Source organism: Hoplias malabaricus, chromosome 3 (assembly GCF_029633855.1).
Source record: "Hoplias malabaricus isolate fHopMal1 chromosome 3, fHopMal1.hap1, whole genome shotgun sequence".
In the NCBI taxonomy this organism is placed as follows: domain Eukaryota; kingdom Metazoa; phylum Chordata; class Actinopteri; order Characiformes; family Erythrinidae; genus Hoplias; species Hoplias malabaricus.
In genome coordinates this window covers 48,554,079-48,580,453 of record NC_089802.1, presented here as the reverse complement: position 1 = coordinate 48,580,453, position 26,375 = coordinate 48,554,079, and the positions used below count along the sequence as shown (strand labels likewise).

The following is a 26,375-nucleotide window of genomic DNA, read 5'->3' as shown; positions in this document are numbered from 1 at the left end:
TGAAACAACTATTACTGTCAGTTCTTACAAATTTCATAACAATACAAATATATTAAAGACATATTTTGAGTAAATGTGTCATGTGAAAACGAAATCACAATATGGAGATAAATTAAATTTCCACCCTGCATTGATTATCTCATCTCTGTTCATTCAAATGGCATATTTTCTCAAGAAATGTCTTAAGATTGTACACAAATTGTACACATACGACTTCAGACTCCGCCATTGTCTGCCAGTAGCCTGCAGCTCAAAAGCCCCACTTTTAAAGTTAATATGATTAGTATATTAGGTATATGACATAGAAAAATCTGGCTGTCTGAATTTTTCCTGTTTGAATTGTCTAGTACACTGTAGTTTTAAAGCTGAAAAAAAACCCACCAGAAAACACAACACCTTAGGCCCCATGGTCCTGAGGGGACTTTTAGAATATGTGGGCATGCAAAATAGTTTAAATCACGTACCGTGCACCAAGTAAAAGAGACATTTTGTTCTGTAGTTTAATGAGTAGTGTGTTATTGATTTATTTATTTGTTTTTTTGTTTGTTTATGCTTGTGTCTGTGGGGTTTTGTGTGAAGTGGTGGTAGTTTGCTAGAAGGATGTTCATGTCACCCAACATTCTCATACTTTCTTGGAAGGTACTCAACTCCCTGGGCTTTTTGGCACTGGAGTGTGCAATGATGGAGTTGTTTCTCGGTTTAATACAGAGCATTTAACCCATATGTTATATTTCTCTTCAGTTCCTTGAATCAATACTTTAGGCTCTACAAACACACGACTAAAAATATATTATTTAGAACTGATATTTGAACTGTTAAATTGAAACTACCTTTGCCACATTTATGTATTTCTTTATTTATTTCTTTATTTATTTATTTTGCACTTCGAAATTATCACACAATCAGTAAATATTAATTATAATAATAGTCTTTAACATAACCCACCTGCTATGTACCCACAATTTTACAGATTATCTTATAAAAAGCTAAAACCAAATTTAGAAATTTTACAGTTGGGTTTTCACACAATATCAAACAAAGTAACTTAGTAATAAAACTGTTATTATTAAAGTTTCTCAAATCAAAGATTTGAAAAATTAAAGATCTCTTATCAAAGATCTCCTCGCATATCAGTACCATTTTAGTATTATGTGTCTGAAAAAATAAAAACTTTTACAGCTTATCATAAAATGTTTATTTCAAGTGTAAGACAAAAAAAAGATTGTGGATATGCTGTGTAAAATATATCATCAAATACAGACAAAGAGGTAATGAAACATATTTATAATGATATTAATGAGGAATTAAATGTTGTATTAAGCTGGACAAAGGTACAAAAGTAGAGTTAACTGGCCATTACATTTGAAATATTAACCCACAAGAAATTCCTTCTATACTGTACACTGATTCAGAGAAACTTGAAAGACCCCCAGATCCCCCAATAAAAATGCTACTGCACAGCTAAACATAGATATCAGCTGTACGAAGAAGTGTTAAAATAAACATCCCTGACTCAGTGGATATTTGTACAAACTGATGGACTGTAAGCTGCCATTTTGACTGTAAAACTGTAACAGTCATACTGATTAATAAACACATATACATAAAAATAGTGTTCATCTTCATATGTTACACAAAAATGGAAACTGGTCCTGAAGAATGTGAAATATTTACTGACACTTATATATATGTTTGCATGCAGGCACCTGTATACCTGTAATAGCTCATTATCTGGTTCTGCTGTCCTTCAACATGTTCAAGAGAAAAAAGCATGTTTATTTGTTTATGGATGTGTGTGTGTGTCTTAGTGCTTTTGCATGGATTGTTCAAACTGATTTTGAGGACATTTGTAGTGTTTATTTGATGACTACTTCTACTTAGTCAATGCTTTGTTTCACTCCTCTCTTAAACTTAATTTCACATGTACCTTTAACTTCACTCACATGCTTATTTTAATCGATGCTTACTCACACACCCACTTTCTTCCATGTTTCTTCTATCACTTTATCCCTCCCTCCCTCCCCCTTGTCCTATGTACTCACTGCATTAGCTTTAGGATACATGCGGCTGTGCCAGTAGTCAGGATTGTCGAAGCACCTGTCTCCGCCCTCCTTAGCCACACCCACTCCAGCACACACTCTAACATATGGCGCAATTCCAAGGTTAGGCTGCCCAGCAGCTTCCCTTTCCCTGTTCTTCTGGAGATTCTGGTACTCTGCCCTAGAGTTGCCCCCTAATGTCAGTGAGTCCATCTCCTCGTATTCGTACACCTCTCCCTCTCCACCAATCAAACCCTGCAGCATCAGTGAGCGCCTCAACCTGGGCTGGTGGTTTGTGTATTGATATTCTTCCTCTTCATCCTTCTCTCCTTCCAGAGGTTTCTTGGGAGAAAAGTGTGTATCTGGTTTAAGGAGACCAGCCCTGTGTGGGATTATTGGTCCTGCATATCCTGGACCACTGCGAATGTCCATATACTCATACTGCAGCTCCTGATCCAGGTCAGCCTCTGCGTACTCTGCTTCACTGGACAGCAGTTCTGCATCACTACGACTTTTCTCATCCAAAGAGGACTGAGACACCCCTCCGCTGCTTTCAGAATCCTCCATAGATGATCTTTTATTTGGATAACTGGCACACAAAGTCTTATGCATGCTGTCTACCCACATGTGATTGGAGGTAGATTGGAGGTGTTTTGGGGTTGTTTGTGCACAACAGTTTCGTTTCTGGCCTGTGATTTTTCCGAGAGGGAGGCTTTGATTGTTCATGTACTCGTACTCTTCCTCAGCACTGTCATGCTCCCCTAATAATTCAGCCGAATGCCCTATAGACAACCTCCCATGGGACAGTCTCATACGGGGAGCCACAGAAAGCACTGTGTCTGAAAAGAGAAAGAAGTAAACTGTTGACATAGAATACAGTGCACATGTGAAAATGAGCAGCATACATTTATGGGCTTATATATATAAATAAATAATGGGGAAACCCCACTAATATTAGAATAAAATGCAAATAATATTATTACAAGAACTATTAATATACTGTGTGTGAATGTATTGGTTTAACCCTTGTCTCTCCTCTTGGCAGTTCAATATTATTTGGGGTTATCATCCAATACCTAGTTTTACTGGTTAATAAACACTTCCTTATATTAAATCAAGAGTGCTGCTGATTGAACAAATCCATATGACCAACAAGAATATCTTCCTTTACACTAGCTCACAACACATACTACTTTTAGGGAAAAAATCACTGTATATATATATATATATATTGCACTAAAGCTATAAGACTAACTGGGCTGACAAGAAATGGAAGCTCATTTGTAAATACATTGAATGCCTAAATCATCACACACTTGTCTCAAACCATGCTGAGTTGCTCAATAGTATCAAATAAATAGAAAATAACTCCACATGATTTCAGTTACTGTACGATATACTGTTATCTATAAAAATGAGCAAAAGTAGCATAATTAAAATGTGTTCGAAAAAAAAAACAATTCTAAATTTTGTTCATTTTTACAGACAAAATAAAAGACATACTCAAACATGTCTTGACTGTTCAACTTCATTTTGGTTTTGATTTTTAACTGAACCATTCCTTTACACAGAAAGTTACTGAGCTGAATTTTCAGACGTAATAAAACACAAACATATATTTTGTACCATGCTCACCTCTCTCTGGACTGTCACATAGTCCTGGCAACACATATCCATTTTGGTCTTCCTCTCCCTCTGTACATGGAGAGGGTGTATCAGGTATAGGTGTGTCTGGTGGACCTGACAGGCTGTCTCTCTGAGACATGTAGGCACTGTCCTCACGATGCCGTGCCCTCCTCAGGCTGCCAACTGACACAAAGTCTTCATACATCTCCATTTCTACCACAGTTCCACGACCTTCTGAGCTCTCAGAGACAGTTCTAGCTGAGTTTAGACGTGATCGTGATGGCCACACCATCTAAAGCAAGACATGGGGAGCATAATAGTGAGTACATAATGACACACAGTAGTATCATTAAAGAGAGAAATAAGTACATTTCTGTGGAGTGATAATACACAAGAGTTACCTGCATAGAGCCCTCCACACTTGGTGTCATTGGCAGGTAACCACCAGGACAGGACTGAGTGAGAGTTGCCTTTGGGTATTAAATATATATCATACATTAACAGTAATACATTAAAATAAGGAAAGTACATATTCCACCAGCGGTTTGCAGTAATTCACACACACATTTAAGCTGTACTCTTAACCTCTATCTGCCCTCTGTGCATTTTGCAGGATATTTGACTATGGTTTTCCATATTTAGCCAGCTGGATCTTACCTTGTGGGTATCCACACGCAATCTAGAAAGACTTCTTGATGGTGTGAGGTACACAGGAGGTGTGGCCATGCCATCCTCCAAGACCTCATCTTCTTGGTCTTCAATGCCCACACCCAAATACTCCATCTCAGTCTCACGCTTATGTGCTTCATCAGAACCTGGATCAGGAGCAGGACACTCCCCTTGCTGATAGTAAAATAATTAAGCAATCTTTGAATTTCATAGTTTTTAAATATGGGCTTTAGCAAGATAAGACAAGACAATTTTATTTATATAGCACATTTAAAAGACAACAAGTGTCAGCCAAAGTGCTGTACAGTAAGACAAGTTAATTTTTAGTTGTTCCTATGCATGAATATCCAGAGAAGACACACTTGAAATATAATATATTAATACCTCATAGAATGAAAATCAGTTTTATTATTTTATATCTGGCGTACTGACAGATTGATATATTAACATTATTAATGTATTTAATTTTTGTTGTATTTAAAGTCATGTGACTTCTAAGCAAATTATATGAGATAGAGCTATAACTGGGTTCTGCGGTATTATTTGAAAAATTGGAATTCAACACTAAAAAACAGCAAATTAATGTTATTATTTATATTTCACATGGTCTTACTTTGATGACAAGGTACCGGGGTGGGTCCCTAGCCATACGGGTGAATTCATTGGCAAGCTCCTTGAAGGTTGGCCGAACATTCTCATCAATCATCCAACCTGCCAGGAGAATGAACTATGTTAGGTTCTTTGCCCACGTTTTGTTTAATATCTCAAAGTGATAAAAAACCTGAATAGACTCACATTTGACCATGACCATGTAAACGTCGATTGTGCAGATTTGAGGCTGTGAGAGACGTTTGCCCTTCTCAAGCAGGTCTGGAACTTCTTGTGGGCGCATTGTAGCATAAGGCTCTGCTCCATATGACATCATCTCCCAGACAGTCACACCTGCACAGAAGGAGCCAGCAGAAAATTACATTTTTTATAATGTAAAAAACACACTTACATTCAGAGACACTGATAAAGTCACTCATATAAGAAAGCCTCATAGTTGTATTTTAAACATGTATTGTGCATTTTGCATCTTCACAGTCTTTAAACATTTAACAACAGTACACTTACCATAGCTCCATACATCACTCTGATGTGTATATCTATGGAACAAAATGCTCTCAAGAGCCATCCACTTGATTGGTGTCTGGAAAGAAGCACAAAATAATAAAAATGATAATAGTAATTAAAAACAAAAGAAGAAAAAGTAAGATTTATTCTACATAGTCCTTAGTGTCATATTCATCTCTTCAGGAAGCAGCCAGCCCTAAGATTAGAGAAGTAATCTTAATTCCCTTGAGCAAGTCACCTAACACCTAAACTGCTCCCTGGGCACTGAAGTGGTTGAAGCCCCCTGCTCCAGTTGTGCCAGTTCACTGCCCCTAGTGTGAAGAATTTCTCACTAGTGTGTGTTTGTGTGTTCACTACCACAGATGGGTCAAATGCATTGAAGAATTTCCTTTCCTCTTCTATATAGGTGGACTATGTTGGTAGAAGTTTTTTTTGAAGGTGGTTTACCTTGACATCATTGTAAACATATTTCTTGTCGTCAGGGTAGAGCAGGTCAGCGATGCCATAGTCAGCGATTTGGACCATAAAGTCACTCTTTAGCAAGATGTTCCGAGCAGCTAAGTTTCTATGGACTATTCTCTGTTCCTCAAGATAATACATACCCTGAAACAGATAGTATGGAACACAGAGGCACAAAGACGAAAGAAAAGCTGATGATAAAAAAATGTAGACAAAAGCCACAAGAGAAAATCTACATTTTAAAATCAACCAAAAACATACACACTTTACAGAAATTTTAGGTTCCTAAAAGGATCATTTTCACTCACATGTACATAATAAAAACCTGCCTGATAAGACCATGTTATGGCATGTACCAATTTTAGGGCCTAAAATGTTGATATCGGCCACTATATATATATATATATATAAATATATATATATATATAAATATATATATATATATATATATATATATATATTATTTCATTATCTGTAACCACTTATCCAGTTCAGGGTCGCGGTGGGTCTAGAGCCTACCTGGAATCATTAGGAGCAAGGCGGGAATATATCCTGGAGGGGGCGCCAGTCCTTCACAAGGCAACACACATTCACTCACACACTCACACCTACGGACACTTTTGAGTCGCCAATCCACCTACCAATGTGTGTTTTTGGACTGTGGGAGGAAACCGGAGCACCTGGAGGAAACCCACGCAGACACGGGGAGAACACACTATATATATATATATTATATTTTAGGTGTAGTTAGAAAAAAGTAATGATTTTCACTGACACTTCTTAATCTCAACTAAGCAGCACAATATCATAAGTAATATAAATATTGTAGCCCTTAGAACGCCTGTTTCATATTTATATATTTATTGCATCTTATACTCTTTTCCCTTAGTTCTCTTCAAGATTTTTTTTCTCTTTTGTGACAACACTTGATTCTCAAGCCAAATATTTGAAGGAACCAAGATACCCCAGAAGCCTTCAAATCTAAGGTTTCATCCCATGACTTTAATCATAAATTTAAACAAACAATTTCCCACCTATGCTCATAACAATAAAATCATGAATCATCTAGTGTCATCTTGAAATCACATACCTTGGCAATCTGCACACACCAGTTGAGCAGCCTTTGTGGGTTGAGGCTGTTTTTGTGCTTTCTGATATGTTCCAGTAAGGACCCCTGGGGATTGAGCTGAGTGACCAGGTGTAAAGAGTCACCCGGACATATACCTAGGAGCCGAACAATGTAGGGATGGTCCAAACTCCCCATTGCCAACATATGCTAGAAGACATAGAACACATCTAATTGACTAATGGATTCTCCTTATAAATAGACGTGTACCATATTAGCAAATAACCTAATAGTGGTCTGTGTTTGTGTTCATATCTCACATCGGTAACTTCATTGAAAGTCTGTTTCCCACTTTTGTCCTGAATAGTTTTAATGGCTACTGGGATCTTCACTGTGTCTCCTTCTGGAATCCACACGCCCTGAATGAAAGAAAAATTGAGAAAGAGAGAGAAAAAATATAAAAGCAGATTTCCATAGTCATAAATGATGGTGTGCTCTTTTAATGTCTGATGACATAAGGATTTTGGATTCATGAGGTTCTGAAGATTTTAGTACCTTGTGAACAGTTCCAAAAACTCCAGAGCCCAGAGATTTCATTTTTCGCAGTTCAGATTCTCTGAAGATGCGAGCGTGAACCTTTGTTCCTTTCTCTCCAGCATCCAATGGCTCAAAACTCTGTAGATATTTATACAGAATGCACAGACAACCTGGATGTTAACTCATGAGCAAGAAAATTTAATGGAACATGAATGGTCAACAAAAAGTTTGCATTGATTTCTCTATTACAAAAAATAATAATAATAATAATAAATTAAAATACATTCCCAAGTATTCAATTATGCTACATAATTAGCATAAATGCAAATATGCAATACTTCATATTATTTCTTGCTCTTAGGTACAAAAACAAATTTAGAAAGACAAGCACACCTCTCCACTTTGGAGGTATCTCCTCATGACTCGTTTGCGACGGATGGCGAGGCTTCGGCGATACAAAACAATCATAACGAACACAGAGAATCCAATTAATGAGGCAGCTATAGCACCCAGCACGATTACAGTCACTGGCAGCCTGTACAACAAACACACGAACATGAGAATAATTCAAATCTCTGCATACACTCATGTACATTATGAAACTGTGATGTCATGCTGCTTCTGACCAGCAGAGGGACACTCTTACCCAGTTACAGTCCTAGGCAACTCTACACAGTCCCTCAAACCTGGTCCAGTGCACCTACAACATACAAACCATCAGAACTACGAATGCTTTTTTCATTTACATATTTAGAGACACACTAAGATGAGAGGACAATCCCAGCACTACCAAAACAACTGTAGGAGAAAATACTGCAATATGGAGTTTAGAAGCACACAGCAGCATTAGTCAGAGGGAGTGTACGTATTCCTCAGCCCTGAGTCAGTCAGAAAGGTCAAAGCAATATCTATATTTTGATCGGAATGTAGATTTTTAGAGACAAGATTTAAAGAAATGTTTACTGTCATATGTGTTTAGAGCACAGAACTAAAAAAGGTGACAGGCCATGTGGGCTGAGGTATATGGTAGGAATAAACAGGAACAATGCATAGAAATAGCAAAAATGGCAGGTAAATTGCAGGGATGAGACCCCACATCTCAGTAGAAATGCAGTCTGTAGTATATGATGTGTATTTCTTACCCAAGGGTACAGTTGACATGGCAAGGCTTGCATTCGCGTTTGCTATCAGGAAATTTATAGATGATAACTGTTTTTTCTCCCAGAACTCCCTCTGGGCAGGAAGGGACACAGTGTGGCCCATCCTGCATTCTCAAACATTTCTTACACTCATGTGCCCCCTAGAGAGAGAGAGAGAGAGAGAGAGAGAGAGCTTATCATTTGAATATTCATTAATTTAACACAGTTTTACATTTAATTGTGAAAGGGTAAAAAGCAGTCGAGAGAGAAAGACAGACAGACAGCGAGGGAGAAAGTTTACTGTACCGATCCATAACATGTCTGTGTATTCTCTTGCACTGCACACTCTGAGTGACATGGCATACACTCTCCATTCGGCCCTGCAAACTCTCGCCTCTCGCTGAAAAACACACATCTCTTTGTGAATATATATTCATATCATACAAATAGAGCCACTAAATCCTATCAAAGAGTTATATCACATTGTCTTTATAGGAGTTTGCCTTTAAACAGCAAATAAATAATATAGCTCAGTACTGAAATTTGAAATCCAAATATTATTTCATGCATTCATTCATTGTTTGTAACCTCTAATCCAGTTCAGGGTCATGATGGGTCCGGAGCCTTCTTGGTTCAGCCATGGACACTTTTGAGTAGCCAATGCACGTAACAATGTATTTTTGGACCATGGGAGGAACCCAGATCAAAATCTAAATATATAAATATCCATAGCCAATGAATGTTTAGACCTTTTTACATGTGTAAAAAAGCAGGAAAAAATATTGGCCTAATGTCCTGAAAACTTGGGATATTTGAAAATGTATCTCTGTCATATTGCTTTTCTACGTTTTATGTACTTGGGGATATTCGGCTAGAAAGTGATCAGAACAAAAAAGGAAATAAAGTAAAAAAACAAATACGTACACAGACACAATTATACTAACCCTTCGAGGAAGTTGCATTGTGGTACGCAGGTTCCTCCTCTGCTGTAGTTCTTACACAACAAGCATTGATCTGGTCCTGGACCCCAACAACCATCGGATGAACACAGAGGATCACAGACATGGCCTTCACTGACTGTGTAACACACACACATACAATTGTCGTCAACCATCACGGTTAGCCAAAACCATAATTATTTGTGCACGCAGGGGTTTGTGTGAAAACATGCAATGTTCAGTTTTATTTGAACAAGACTATGTAACATGCCATTGTCACATGTAAAGTGAAATGCCAAAATGTAAAGTGATCATTTATAGTTACTTGATGACTCTTAATGTGAAGAAGAAAAAATATGTTTTTCTCTTCCAATGTTAATTTGTGTAATTTCCACATTTTCAATATGAATTTAAATACATTTATGTAAAGAAATTCACAGAATTTTATGTAGCCATTCCTGCTTCTGATGATATTCTGGTATCAGGAACCATTCTAGAAAATTTATTTTGTTTTTTGTGGAACTCTGTAGAGTTATGTGGAATCAGCCAAAAATTTACTCCATAACTATGGCTTCCCGCCGCTCTGGGTGTGTGTTCACAGCCCCTAGTGCACTAGTGTGTGTGTGTGTGTGTGTTCACTGCCACAGATGGGTTAAATCCGGAAGACACATTTCGTTGTACGTTGTACAGTGACAAGTAATTGCACATTCATTCTAATTCTAATTTAGAAGGGACTGAATAATTTGTAGTAATATCTGAATTATAAGTTTGAACCATAATAGCTAAATAATTAGCTTAAACTTATAGGGTTACATCACAGGATTTTTGTACATACACAAACACACTTACTACACTTATCCTCAGGAGAGTTCTCTTTGAAGTCAAGGTTTTTCTGGCGGCGCTGTGTTCGTGGTCTACTCTCAAACAGGCGAGTCCAGTTGATGGTCTGGTGGTAGCAGAGTTGACTGTTCCCTGTGATGTAGATGCCTCCATCACCAATTTTCTTCAGAGATCGCAGCCCTAGAGACTTCAGTGTGGGGATTCTCATAACCAGCAAAGCATAGCTCCTAACAGAGGCATTGTTGGGGGGGGGGTCAGTAGATCACATCTAATATGAATTTTTAAGTAAAATCTTAAGTAAAGGGTTTTATTTTCAAAACTATATAGAGTTTTTTGATTATGCACCAACACCTAACAACAAACAATAACATTAGCAGTACTTCACTTGTTGTATACATAAAACTGAAAAGCATTTTCAGGTATACGCCTGTAGTGATGAGAGTCTGAATGTTTTCTACAAAGAAACTAATCTATGTTAAATGTCCTTCTATGGTGGGTGCTGTATACACTGGTTTCAAGTCTTCTCCTGGCACCAAAAATGAAACATTATGAATATATGATCAATTTAAATGTACTCTAGATCCACTTTATCCAATACTAGAAATGAAATTAATATGTGCTGATATGTGTGAGCCCTGTGAAGGACTGGCGCCCAATGATTCCAGGTAGGTTCTGGACCCACCGCGACCCTGAATTGGATAAGTGGTTACAGATAATGAATGAATGAATGAATGATATGTGTGGAAAAGATCATTAAGATTCTGTTAAGTGAAATCATAAATTTATAGGAGAATAAAGAAGGATTTTCTCAGCTATAAGTTAACATAATGAAATCTGATTCCTAGTCATTCTGGAACATTTCTGTTAATCAACTCTTCATGAAATGTTTAAACAAGTAATGGGAGGCCAACAGGTTCACTCATCATTCATTCATTTTCTGTAGCCGCTTATCCAATTCAGGGTCACGGTGGCTCTGGAGCCTACCCTGAATCACTGAGCGCAAGGCAGGAATATACTGTGGAGGGGGCTCCAGTCCTTCACAAGGTGACATATACACTCACACCTAAGGACACTTTTGAGTCACCAATCCACCTACCAACATGTGTTTTTGAACTGTGGGAGGAAACCGGAGCACCTGGAGGAAACCCATGCGGACACAACAAACTCCTCACAGATGGTCACCTGGAGCGGGACTTGAACCCACAACCTCCAGGTCCCTGGAGCTGTGTGACAGAGACACTACCTGCTGCACCATTGTGCCTCCCCAATATGTTCATGTGGTGAAAAAAAATGTATTTACAAGAATTTTCTTATGGCAGCAGACACCAGTGACAGTTGCATTATGTAACACAAAGTTAATCATTTTAAAAATGATATAAGTTAGTCAGGGCATGGCAGCCTACCTTTTAGAGGTAACGCCTCTGATCATGGGCAACAATGGAGTGAGGGCAATGGGGTAGACAAAGATACAGAAAAGGGTAAGATATATAGCAGGTAAATACTTAGTATGTGAAGCAACTATAAGTACATTACACAACAAAATGCTTATTATGCGAAAATCATATCAGTACAGCAAAAGACTGTTAAATTTGCATGCTAGGGCAAGTAAATTCAAGCAAAGCTGTAGTAAAAAATAGACTTTTTAGTTTTAGTAGCAAAGGGGAAAGCAGCTCTTACTTATAAAGGTTTCGGCCTTGTATTGTTGTCAGGTTGGAAAAGACTGACAGATCTTTCATCTCTTTAGGCCATGACTGAATGCTCAGAAAATCTGGAAGCAAAAAAATGAATGTTATACAAACAGCATAAGAAATAATGCAAGATCTGTGAGTATTTCTTACATAGTTTTTCAAACCTGTGATCTCCCTGACAGTGTTGAAGATTTTGAGTTTCTTGGGATCAAGAGCTGAAATGTTGTTATAAGGATCTCTACACGTGAGAGAGAACATTTTGTTGGTATACTCACAAAATTATTCACCAATATATATACATTCATCTGGTTAACACAGTATACAACCATGTATGCATCCACTTTAACTAGGTGCATTTAGTCATACAATGTATTTTCTTATGCCATGAAAATCTTTAAAGACCTGCTGTCGGGAACTATCATAAGACATTACACCAGGTTAGCAATTCTTTAAAAATGCTACTCACCCATTAATGCCCGTGATGAGGAAATGAAGGCTGCCCTGTATTGTCGTGCAGTTTTCAAAACTATCTATATTTTTTGAGTCAACTGTTTCTCTATTGGGTGCCCCAGTACCTTCACAAACTAGATAGATAGATAGATAGATAGATAGATAGATAGATAGATAGATAGATGCTATTATTATTAAAATTCTAATAAAAATATAATAAAAATCTACAAAAAATCTCCAAAATGCAACAACATCAATGTGTGTGTGTGTGTATGCTACCTTTAGGACACACGCCGGGACACTGTTCACATCTCTTCACCCCTTTCTTGTCCACCTCCCTTTTACCTGGAGGGCAGCTGCTAACACATGAGCTTTCATCTACCACAAAATTAGCTAAAGAAGAATGGAAGAGCGAACACAGTTTATGAACTTCTCAGAAATGTTTGTATGAAGTAATCAAAATTAGACAAAAATCCTGATGTATAGCAGTTGCTGTAACAAAAATGCTGAGAAATTAAGTGTGACTCACTAGGACACTGGGCCACACAAACAGAGCCATACTGATATTTTGCATTGGGGTTTGGCTCCAGTTTAAATGTGACTTTATTATAGATCAGCCCCTGGGGACACTGAGGCACACATGAACCGGAGTCATTGAAGTTTCTGCAGGCCTGAACATCAACAGAGGAAAAATAATTAGTTATGGCTTGAAGCAAACATAGATATTTGATTGTAAGCATTATTATTGTTAGTTTATTAACCCTGCTAAATATTTAAACAGATGCGTGAAAAAAAAAACAGATGTTTCCCAGGGCTTAAAGACACTGATTTATGGCATACAGTTTTACAATGTCCTACCTCAGTTATAAACAAGTTGCATGGATGTGCATGAGTGTGTAAAACTCACAAAGCAATTGGTATCCAGGGGTCCAGAGCAGCCTCCTGCACACTCATTATGGCAACATTCACTGGGGTTCCGCCCAAAACAGCGGGCATTACACTGAGGTGCACACACTGTCTTTGTCACTGAGAGAGATTAAAAAAATGACACATAAATGTGTTTGATTACATCATTTGTCCTAATTTGTGTAATTTGTTATTTATTTATAGTTGTTTGCAAAGCAGCCCCCAAGGCAGCCTACATTTTAACTCTATTACTGTGTTCAAATGTTGGAACAAAAATGTGAGCCATTGAGGGTTCTGAGAACTGGTTTTAGAAGCAGAAATTCAGATGGCGAAAGAGATAACATGACAGAAATAATGATTTATGTATGTGTGTGTGTGTGTGTGTGTGTGTGTGTGTGTGTGTGTGCATAAAAACTCACAAGTCTGACAGTCATCTTTGTTGGGTCCCCAACATGAACCTTCACATGACTCATGACATGGCACTAAACAAAAAACACATCAACGTGTTTAAACCAGCAAAACATTGTTATACTAACTACTGCAATTCAAGTTAATCTTGTAAAATAATACACGGAATAATATTTTGGAAGTTTTTGGAAGAAACATGGATCTAGATAACACACAAAACCACATACAATAGAAACTAATCTTGAATAGGTTTATGTTAATATAAAGGTGACACTCACAGTCACGTCCATTTTCATTGATGACAATTTCAGCTTTGCTGTCCTTTACAATGTCCAGCCAATTGATCTTTGGTGCATAGCTTAAGAATTTATTCTGAATAATTTGCACTCCTCCTTCCAGAATTTCTGCACATACATGCATGCATTCACACACACACACACACACACACACACACAAAGATGCAAACAGACAGACAGACACACACACACACACACACACACACACATATAGGCATAGAATTGGAGAAAAATATAATAATATATGAATGAATAACACTTTAGTGTAAATTAATTTTGATATTTTGATTAATCGTACATTAAGTGCATATATTATATCCTTTTTTTAGTTGTTTACATTTAGGTTTTTGTGTAAATATTGAATGTTCAGCTATAAGAATTTACGTGCACCAGTTGGAGTTACAGGTGCTCAGTTGTGCACACAAAGCATATATAACCTTCAAGGAAAAGCACTGCCAGAGTGAGAGGCTAAGGTGAAACTCCATATGAGCTTAAAGGCGATCGTCAGTTAAAAAGGCTGTAATTTCTTCTTATATTTTGAACACTTGCCTTAAATACAACACTGACCATAAATATAATATGTTAGGGTATAGGATGTGATGCTTCAGAGGTAAATCAAATCACAGTCATTTACATAAGACTACTACCCCTATCAAACCCACGCACCCGCATACAGAAATACATAAAGTGACGAAAACCTTTGTTTTTATTTCCTAGTAGATGTTGAGATTTAACTAAAGCAGGTACAGGCACGTCCCTGTCTGTCTGGCGGTTAACTGTCACAACTCAATACACACACCTACTAAAAAATGTACAATGGACTTTATACTACTGTGCAGCTCAGATTTCACTACTTGCAGATGTGTGCAGATAAATTGGAAATACCCAAAAACATTTTAGTTAACTTTAGTTTTAGTTTACAGGTCTGCAGCACAACCACACATGCTCACACACTTAAAGGTGTTTGTCCGTTGGCTTTTTCACTCCAACTCTGCCACACCCCAAGAGTCCTGTCGTTATGGATACAGTGGGGGGAGGCAGGCTTTGTGTACTGGATGTATTGTTTGAAAAAGGAGTTGTGAAATATGTGTCTTAAGTGAGGCACAGAAAAAGGTCAAAGGATCCTAAATATTCTACATTTTAAATTGGGTCTTATTTTTCCACTGTGGTTCATTTTTATTATTTGTATGTTTATATATACCAAAACAGTCATAATACATTTTTACACATTCGTTTTCCAACTTCAGTATATATATATATATATATATATATATATATATATATATATATATATATATATATATATATATATATATATATTATTTTTTTTTTTTTTTGCTGTGCCTTAATATATCGTCACTGTTTAATTAAAAACATGGATGTCCCAAATTAGTAACATTAAAGGAAAAGGAAAAAACTCCTTAACATTCAATGGAAGTCAAAAGATTATGTACTCTTTTTATACTTATATATTTACTTATATTAAGATTACTTTCAAAGCATTTCAATTGGTCCATTCATCAAGAAACTTTCACACAGTGTGAAGGACAGCTGATGTGTTCAAATGATGTAGCAAATTAAAATTCCACAGAAATGCAGATACATGTTTTTAATAAGAAAATGATGATATACAAATAATCTGTTCTGACAGGCTGCCTTTCCTTTTGTATCATTCAAAATGCATTTTCAATCTAGAAGAAGTGTTTCAGTCTAGGATGAAACACTTCATATAACTTCTGCATGATGTTCAAGTAGGATGAATAAGAGGAGATGTTAAAATGTGTTTGTGAGAGCACAGGAACAAAGCATTTAAAACGAGCTCTTTTCTTTTCAATAAGAGAGAAATTTGTCTTTGTAACCCTTTGAAATGTTTTTTTCTGTTAGTGTAAATGTATGTGTGTGTACCTGTTAGATGTGTAAGGCCAAGCTTTGTCAGACCCTGTACTCCATCTTTCTCGTAGTTTACGAGAATGGCAAGAGCAAAGCGATCTTCATACAGGGAAGTTCCTCTGATCACACGTATGTTCTCCAGTGGTAGGTACGAGAACTGGTTTATAGCTATTAGTACATATCCGGTTACCTCACGAATAGACTATAGATATACAGAGAGACACAAAAATATACGAGAGAGAGAGAGAGAGAGAGAGAGAGAGAGAGAGAGAGAGAGAGAGAGAGAGAGAAATCAGGTATTTGTTTTGGAAAAAAATAAGAATAACAATCTGCTTTTACATCTAGGAATAAACATCAGACTTCTAACTGAAGTGGAGTTTGTTGTAAGTTTCTTTCATTTCTGCTCTGTATACACAAAAACAAAAATGTTTTATCTGCTGGGGTAACAGGAGAAAATCCAGGAGGCACCTGAGTCAGGATTGGGCAAAATAATTGCTCAGAGACATGATAAGAAACTTACTCATAAAACCCATCAGTAAACCATGAACAAGATGGAGGCCACACACGCACACACACACAAAGAAACACACATACACACACACACACACACACACATTCGGACTGCTTAAAAACAATAAAACAAATTAAAAGTAGAGGCTATTGTAGTACCTTATTATCATTATAACATTTCAAAATACCTGTTACATCACGTCAGCTATTATTCATAATACAGACATCTACAGTTTCATGACTCAACCCTGTCTCAGACATGATTAATTTTATAGTCAAAGAAAAACACATTTGTAATGTACATGTATTTTAATACCGCGACCCTGAAATGGAGAAGCGGAAAAGAAAATGATGATGATGATGTATTTTAATGTAACCATATATTAATACGTTTATAATAAAATGTTTACATAACATGAAGAGCAAAATGAAAGAAATGAACAAGGTTGTGATTTGGCAATATTAAGTGGCTTTTGTAACATTTTGTTAGGATTTATGGGATTTTAGGTCATTGTTTATTACCACATTACTTTAAAACTTAATGTTTCTGAATGCAAGGGTCATTTGTATCCCTCTTTGTGTGTCTCACATTTTCCACAAACAAGTAATTCTCCCACCTTCAAGAAGGAGAAGTCGCGGTGTGGCTCCATGTGAGTGATCTCAAGGTTGCCCATGACAATCTGGCAGTTTGTGTACATCTCCTTCATCCTCTGGTACTGTACGTCTGAACTGCCCGTAACACTCAGCATGTTATGAGTGCCTAAACACATTGCTAGAGAGAGAGAGAGAGAGAGAGAGAGAGAGAGAGAGAGAGAGAGAGAGAGAGAGATGTTTATGGGCACAACTAATGGACATTATCATACAGAGAGAGGCTATTCCACTTTGCTATTCAAATTTGCATTTTCATAGGGAAGTACAGGAGATGACAACAGACCTCAGATAGAATTGTCTCACTACAGAATACAACATATGCCTGCTGTTACATATTTCAAATGTGAGCTTGACAAATTCCTACTTTAACCTTGACTGAATGTCAAGTCAGAGCATCTCATTTACTGTATCCAACACACACACACACACACACACACACATATATATATATATATATATATATATATATATATATATATATATATATATATATATATATATATATATATATATATATATATATATATTATACTGAAATAATCAGAATGTGTTTAAATAGTATCTGATTAATAAACCAGAACAGTTATGGCCCCATTTTTTCAATTAATCTTAATATAATCTAAATGAAGTAAAATATATCACTTCACCCTAATATTGTTTGATTGTGTGTGTGCAATCAGTGTACATTGTTTGTCTTTTAAAAATGTACTCAAATAAAATGCTCACAAGAAATAATGTCTCTCTAAAAAAATCTGATCTATTTTCTATTATCTATTTTAAGTCACTACAACCAGCAAAGAAAATCTATACAAAATGCAGAAGCAATATTTTCCAGTTAAACTGGATAAACATTATACTTGTAATATTACAAGTATATATATATTACAATAGTTGTAATTTTTACATTATAGATATGTTAGCCTTTTCATATATAAAATGAATACTTGTCTTTAAATTAATAGCAGAAGTGTGTGTGTGTGTATGTATTTTCACAGGCCACAACTTACAACAGGCAAATGTGTGTTGTATGTTGCACAACAACTGTATAAGTATTTTTATCATGTTTATGCATATGAGAATCTAAAGTGATCACAATAGTTATCTCACTCAATATAGGGTTTTAGAGCGTTTTTGAGAGTGTGATTTTGTGTGTGTGTGTGTGTGTGTGTGTTTGAGGGGGGGGGGGGGTCATACCAATAGAAAGTGTTTGTGGGTGTGTGTGCTGGAGGGAAAAACAGTCATACAATGCTTCCATTCTGGTAGAGCGCGAAAACAAGTGCAAAAGCCCGCCCAACTGACCTCCACATCTCTCTCTCTCTCTCTCTCTCTCTCTCTCTCTCTCTCTCTCTCTCTCTCTCTCTTCTCTTTCTCTCTCTCTCTCTCTCTCTCTCTCTCTCTGTTTAAGATTCCAGAATCTTCCAGATTCCTGCTCTTTTATTACATTAATGAAATATTTCAATTTTTAACATTTTGTAAATCAAATTTAAAATTGTACAGTTTTTCAATATGCTAACATAGCGGAAAAATTAAGGAACACAGAAAGTGATAAAGAAGGAAGTAGATGAAGAAAGAGGTAAGAGAAATAGAAAGAGAAGTAAAGGCAGAAGAGACAAACAAGTTTGAATAAAACAGGAATGGTGAAGGTTGTAAACAGAAACTTGGCTTCAGTCTCTAGAAGATTAGCACATACCTGAGAGGTACAAACACACACACACATAATCACACACACACACACACACAGACAGACACACAACTTGATGACTTTGTTTTGCAGTTCACGGGTCAATCAGTTCCTAAGGCAAGAACAGGCGTGGTCAAATAACTAACTCAAGATTTGTCAGGTGTGTGAGTGTGCATATATGTTTATGTCTGTGTATGTGCGCATACACACTTCTCAAGTATATCTTTTCTTATTTGAGTGGTTTTTCATGCATGCATTAATGCATGTCTCTTTGTATATTTGTGTTGAATAGATGTGGTTTTCGAAGCTGTTGCTGAGACACAGTGTTTACAATGCTAAAACAGTGTTAAAGTTTTGCCGAACTCATATACTGCACATTTATCAGAATCTTTCTTATGCTTTCAGAGTAATAGTCCAACATATGTTTAATGTAATATATCCAGTAATCTTAGAATGCAATTTTACAGTGTTATATTTATTATAATAGTAATTCTATTGTATAGGAATGACTCACATATGTTTTTACATGCTGAGCAGAAGCTAATTTACCATATTTACTTGTTACCTCGTTAAATTTTACTGATCAACATCATAATTTCTTGATGTAGGAGATTTTTTTTCTGCTGTCTCTAGGCAAGTCAATATGTAATCATTATTTATAAAAGAGGTAAATAAAAATATATCAAAAGAAGTGATCCAGAATCATTTGAACATACATCAGCTAACTACAATCTCTTTTTTAAATAAATTATATTATGGGTAGCTGAATGGCAGTGTAAATGTTCTGAGACCCATTTTACCTGGATTATTATTATAAAAACAAAATAATATCCAAAGTACATAGTTTACTGTACAATTTTTTTGAATGGTAAATAAACAAATTAAAATGAAAGTTCCTCTCCAATAAAACCCCTTGAACCTCATTAAAACTTCATATTTTCACAAAGAAAATGGTTTCTGAGCTGCACTGCAAGTGTTCTAAGACCTCTTTTCCTTTGTAGGTTTGGGACAGCTATTATTATGCTATAATTCAAATCTTATCTGGATAAGCAACATTGTAAAGACTCATGAACTCATTCACTTTCTCACACATTCTCTCTCTCTCTCTCTCTCTCTCTCCGTCTCTCTAACACACACACACACACACACCATTTTTTAAAATTGATTTTGAGGTCTTGCATATACAGAGGTGTTTATTTAATGTTAGTCTAAACAAAAATTATGAAAGCAGATGTATCCTTACACTAACATTGCTCAACTGTGGCTGAGCATTTTTTTTATCACCCCAAATATCATTATTCTGAATATACTGAATACCATCCACTTGTTGTCCACTTCATGTGTAGTGTAGAGGCATCCAAAGTGTGTGGGCACTTATACACACATTTATGAATAAAATCACTGTTCATAATGACCACTGGTAGCTATCTATGTCAGTCATAGCACACATGCTTAGGGCTTCTTTTCAGCAGAATACACTATTAAAGATTTGCATAGCTCCCTATGCTTTAACAAGCACTAGCATGATTAATTTTTATAGCAGGCTTGTTGTTTGTTGTTATAATTAATTAGAATGATTTCCAGTCATTTCCATTAGCATTGTTGTTTTTACTGAAGAATTACAGAAGCTAATTCTGCCAAAAAAATACTTGATTAAATACTTAGAAATCACAAATGTCATATCTATTTAGCTCAATGTGATTCTTTTATAAAGAGATATATAAAGAACTGTGGCTCTTATGTAAGGCACTAAATTATAAATCTCAGATTTTAATCTTGTATTACATGGGTCAGATAAATATTTAAAATTAAAGTCCTCTGAAACTAACATCTCATGTTAGTGCCTCTGTGTTTATCAAAGTTATTTATTTAAATAAATATATTTAATAATATTTAAAAAAAATCCCCTAGTGTAATAAAATGGCTTAGATTTTACTATTTATGAGCCTGTTAAATTCAATTAATATCTTGGACCATACTATGCCAGTTTTCAAATGATGAAAAACAAAATTCTTTCTTTTTATGATTTATTTTTAAGCATGTATATGAAAATCTACAAGCACACACACACACACACACACATATATATATATATATATATATATATATATATATATATATATATATATATCAGTGGCGGATGCTGGTCTTTCAAGGAGGGGAAGCTCAATTTCGGCCTACATCATAAAACGTGTCGGTTTATTTATACGTAAATTCTACCCTTCGCTCCTTTTTAAGAAAATGCTTTTTGACTCTGTCGTACCAACGAGGAGTCTTTTCCAGGGACTTGACTACATATATATATATATATATATATATATATATATATATATATATATATATATATATATATGTATAGAGAGAGAGAGAGAGAGAGACAGAGATAAACCAATGGGTGGGTGCATTACGTTCAAAATGTGGTCACAGTTCAGAATTTAAAAACGTTCAATTCAGTGATAAGGAATAACTTTGTTTGGACATTGTCCAAACCAGAGTACTGCACATAATTATGAAACATTACTGTCCTGCTGCTCTCTTCTTCCTCATCTTCCTGGAAGCCCAGCCCTGCATGATTAGTCAGTTGTGAGTGATGTGGTGACTAATGAGCAGCACATATTAATGCATAAAATTAGCAAATTTGTATTTATATGAATTTTAACGAGGCATTTTGAACCAGATGCTGATCACAGTAACACTGAAATACTGGTTATTGTGACACTTCATATTTACAACCTACTGCAGTTCAGTTGTTGAATGCAAAAGTGTTTAATTTAGAAGCGATTCATCAGAGCACCACTCATTTAAAAACCTTTGATAGCCTTTGATAATTTGCAACAAACCAAGCTGTAGTATTTTCAGAGTACATTCTGTACGTTTGAGCCAGCCATATTCCAGTCTTAACAAACAAAATGATTGCATTATTTAACAGTACTTGCACAGTAGTACTTTTCACAAGATCCAATAATAGCAGTGTATAAACCTGTCAGTTAAGGGCGGGCAACAGGGGCCTCATTAAACCCAATTTAAATGTTGCTGTGCTTCCCCAAAATCACGTTAAAAAAATAATTCATTAATTGTCTGTAACCGCTTCTTCAATTCAGGGTCACGGTGAGTCCGGAGCCTACCTGAAATTACTGGGTGCAAGGCAGGAACACACCCTGGAGGGGGCGCCAGTCCTTCACAGGGCAACACACACTCACACCGATGGACACTTTTGACTCGTCAATCCACGTACCAACGTGTGTTTTTGGACCGTGGGAGGAAACCGGATAAAACCCACACAGACACGGGGAGAACACACCAAACTCCTCACAGACAGCCACCTGGAGCAGGACTTGAACCAACAACCTCCAGGGTCCCTGGAGCTGTGTGTCTGAGACTCTACCTGCTGCACCACTGTGTCGTCCGCTTTCAAAAAAAGTCAATTTAATTCTAGATTACCTAACAGATCCATCCAAAATCACTACAAGCATTACATTTCCCAAAATGCTCCAATGTATTTTCAAAAGCTTAAGCCATTAAAGCTTTTTTTTTTAATATACGTTTTACATGAAGCTCTGGAAATGTGTAAATATCTAAATGAAAGTCCGCCATGCAACAGACACTGTATTTATAGCTCATAGCGATATATTTTGATTACAGCCCGTTATAACCCTATAACACACAAAATTGCATTACACCACAAAACCAAACAGTCAGACATTCCCTGCCAATATAAAATAAGAGCATGTACCAACACCCAACATAATCACTTTTAATAGTTTTAATGACTGTCATTTTTGAATAATTGCGAATCAATTCTAAACATTGTCATATTAAATTAGGAAATGCAGAAGGTAATTATTTAAAAAATTCCCACATATTTTCAGTCTACACCATATAAGTGGTGAACTTTTGGTAAATGATGTAAAACTGAGAAGAGTTATACACTTTCTTTTTGCACATATACAAAATAAATTCAATTTCTTTAGTGCAAATCTGTTCTTTATTCATCATTCATGGTAGAGTAAGGCCTGATTGGCAAGGAGAAGAGTACAGCGGTGTCCCTCTAAAACCTGTGTGTGCCCCAGTATGATCAATACTAACCTAAAAACACCCCTGGTGGGACATATGTCAATGTTCTATTGTTATTATGACATTACATGATGTCACTATTTTTTATTATTTTTTTTTTCTTGATATTATGAATATGTTTAGTTCTTAGGACAATGAGTACTTAGATTCCACATCTTTCATTGAAAAACTGTTCAGTGTATATGGACTTATCATTTGTATATGGATTAACATTTTATTAGTTAGTTAGTTTGTTTGTTTGTTTGTTTTCCTGACACTATAGGTTAATGGCATTGTGTCCACTCCACAAATCATATAAAAACCTACCATAAGCTTATTATTTGAAAATAACTTCTTAAGACATTGACCATTTTGCATTTAATAGTGGTCTAATTGATATGGGCTGAGCTTGGTAGACATGATTACACAAGACTTGTCCTTAAACAAACCAACCTTTGATACAGCCACAATAAACAATAAACCAGATAGCAGCAGAACAACATGACACATCTTCTTAGTATTTTGGTGCTGTGAACCAGACTAGTTGTTGGCAGAGTGTTTTGGGATTTCTGACTCGTGCCAGGAGTGCCACCTGTGGTTTTTGATATCACCTGACCCATACACCTGTTGTTGTACCTGAGGAGCTCCACCTTGCTTAATCAACACTATCACACAGGTCCAAAGATCAGCGAGCACCTCCAACACTTCTCTGGAAAAAATCTCAACATTTCTCTGTTATCACTCAGTCCCTGCTTTTTCCTTGTCTCCCTCCACATTATCCATTTCTCTCTTTCTTTTATCAGAATGACTAGATGATGTTTGATTCACCATTATCTGCATGCAATAATGTATTGCCACAACATCATGCAACAAATAAATCCACAGGGTGTTTTAACATTGCACCATCATTAAAAAATGTGTTACATTCGTTCTATTAGAAAACAAAATTTCAAACCTACAGGATCTTATTTTTAAACAGACATTCAATGAACTTTGCAAATGAAGGTGGAGTGTTTCAAATTTGTATCATTTTGGTGTTTTCTTTGCAGACATCTGTAAGCATGCATCCAAATGTTCTTCAGACAATTTTGAATTTGCAATTAAAATATAATAAGTAGTCATTTGTGTGCCTTGTTGAGGTCTGTTTGGAATTAAAACAATACATTTGTCCCTTTTACACATTACACTCACACTCTGCACTTGACAGTTTGTGAGTAAGGATAGAGTTCATGGAAACAGAACAGGTTTAACACAGCGAACTGGTTCAGGCAGTTACATTCAGAGTGGGCGAGCACTGATTTAGTCACGTCCTAACGACGACTGCCAGTAACAAAACACACAAACATACACACACTGAATAAAACTTATATAAATGTATAATATTAAGGCTCCCAGGCTCGTGCTGGTGTTGTGCACCTACCTGGTTTACCCTCTTGTGCGTGCGCGTGCGTGAGGAGCGCGAGATACAGCGCGAGCACCTGCAGTCCTGACGCGCTCATCATTCTCAGAGTCGACACCTCAATAAAACATCACCCAGAACGAACACGACCTCTGTACACCTCCGGTACACATCCAGTACCCCAGGGCAGTGTTAGCATAGCACACAGCGAGAGAGCGGTTTATTCCTAATGTCTGGACTCTTCCACTTGTTCCGGTTCTTTGGTCTGAATCACTGTGACAGGTCCATGCAGTGATTTATAGTGGCGCCGTCCCGATTTTCGGCCCCAAACAAGGTAAAACACGCTTCTGAAGACGAAGAAACAATGAGTTAAATGACTCAGGAACACAGAGAAACAGAATACCTCTACTACTTGCGGAGGTTCGGCGTTCATTTGAGCGACCTGTTTACTCCCAGTGCGCCGATTGAGCTGACGCTTCTGATTGGCCCAGTGATCAGACCATGAGCCAATCAGAAGCGTCAGCCTCTGAACATTCATGCACTCAATAACTCCTATTAAGATCGAAAGAGTAAACATGTCAATTAAACGCAGCAGGTGTGTAAGTTTGCCCTGGAATGTGAAAATAGTCATCTCTCGCTCGTTCTTCTTCTTTTTTTCGTTCTATTTGTATGTCTCTGTTCATTTAGTTCAGTGTATCTTACCTGCTTAAAGGTCCCATATGCAATGTTGTGAGATAAAGGTTAAAGCTGAATATATTTTATTGAATAATAACAGATATAAAGTTTGATATTATGATAATAGCAAAATCAACTGCAAAACATTTCAAACGGTATCTCTCTCTCTCGACCCCCCCTCTCTTTCCTACTGTGGGGGAATGCCACTGTGGGTAAGTGAAGGACATCATTGTGTCCCAATCCAGTTAATCACTGTTTCTCTGATAAATCTGGACCCCTGCTCTTACAATGCTCACATTGTCCTATGGGTCAAATGGCTTCCAAGTCCACGTTTTTACAGCATGGAGCTTCTTATTGTTTTCTTCTGTCAGTGTCATATTATTAGACACAGATTTGAGGAGATGGTCTGTGTTTGCACATCATTTGTGTGTGTTGAGTCAGTGTCAGAGTAAATGTGTACTCACACAGCTCTCAGTTGGAATACAGGAAGATATTTATTCTTCATGAACACAAAGAAGAAAAATACAATTGACACACGTGCACACACACACACACACACACACAAACAGAAAGATTATTTTGTAGAGTAGAGACCTTTTGTAGAATGACGTCACCGTTCCTGAGGGTGACGTCTGTTGAATATTTAATACTGAATGAATGAATGAGTTTTCTGTGAAAAGCACGAAGCACAGTTTCTCCCCGTCCCATACTTATGATTCACAAGTCAACATTGTCTGAAAAGGTCAATAACCATGAGTAAAAGCAAATTGGTACTGTACTAACTCAAGAGCTGATTGGCATCATTACCTGTTGCACTTCCAATTGCCCTCATTAATTAATCCTTTAATTAAAAAGGATGCTTCCTACAGTGCAAGTGTGTACTCTGTAAAAAACACACGAGTACTCTGTAGATATATATGCAGGTGTGTAGAAACATGTACACATTTATTTGCAAAATATATAAATATATAAATACAATTTTGAACCTATGCCTTTTACTCTAAAATCAAAAGTTCATAAAGTTCATCAAAAGTTCAAAAATTCATTTTGAATTCTGCCAAGGAAATTAATCTTAAAGTAAACAGAAATTTGTTTTTTGCATAAACATGGAGGAAATACTCCCCTCCCCAAAAAAATGCTAAGGCTGATTAAAGTAATGTGTAATATGTTGGTTATAATGTGATATAAAATAGGTCAGTTAAATTATAATAACAATTATTTTCCAGTGTTCAGTCTTCTAGCATGATTTTCAAAAAGATTAAGGACATACATTTTCATGAATTAGTTAAATTGTTTATTTACTTATGGTTGCTGTGCTTTGTTCAATGCTGTTGTTCTG

At 36.4% G+C, this 26,375-nt stretch overlaps 1 protein-coding gene across 1 annotated transcript; it reads right to left on the bottom strand.

Moving 5' to 3' along the window:
• Positions 1-941: 941 nt before the first annotated feature.
• erbb3a (erb-b2 receptor tyrosine kinase 3a) lies at positions 942-24,765 on the bottom strand. Its single transcript, XM_066664524.1, has 29 exons — positions 24,383-24,765; positions 17,195-17,349; positions 16,083-16,269; positions 14,160-14,285; positions 13,893-13,955; positions 13,475-13,593; positions 13,097-13,238; positions 12,847-12,960; positions 12,584-12,701; positions 12,282-12,355; positions 12,107-12,197; positions 11,833-11,850; positions 10,439-10,656; positions 9,596-9,728; positions 8,958-9,051; positions 8,655-8,812; positions 8,159-8,212; positions 7,906-8,047; positions 7,531-7,650; positions 7,296-7,394; positions 7,000-7,185; positions 5,898-6,053; positions 5,451-5,526; positions 5,130-5,276; positions 4,948-5,045; positions 4,323-4,508; positions 4,067-4,135; positions 3,675-3,957; positions 942-2,878 (listed from the first exon to the last, which is right to left on the bottom strand). The coding sequence occupies exons 1-29, from the start codon at positions 24,462-24,464 to the stop codon at positions 2,031-2,033; spliced, it is 4,356 nt and encodes a 1,451-aa protein (XP_066520621.1). The 5' UTR covers positions 24,465-24,765; the 3' UTR covers positions 942-2,030.
• Positions 24,766-26,375: the final 1,610 nt, after the last annotated feature.

Bases quoted from the DNA above. Each gene is read 5' to 3' on its own strand.
- erbb3a (XM_066664524.1), bottom strand. From the start codon at position 24,464: ATGATGAGCGCGTCAGGACTGCAGGTGCTCGCGCTGTATCTCGCGCTC. The intron at 17,350-24,382 runs GTAGGTGCACAA...CTCTCTCTCTAG, and splicing joins CGCACAAGAGGGTAAACCAG to CAATGTGTTTAGGCACTCAT. The intron at 7,395-7,530 runs GTACTAAAATCT...TCTTTCATTCAG, and splicing joins TTTTTGGAACTGTTCACAAG to GGCGTGTGGATTCCAGAAGG.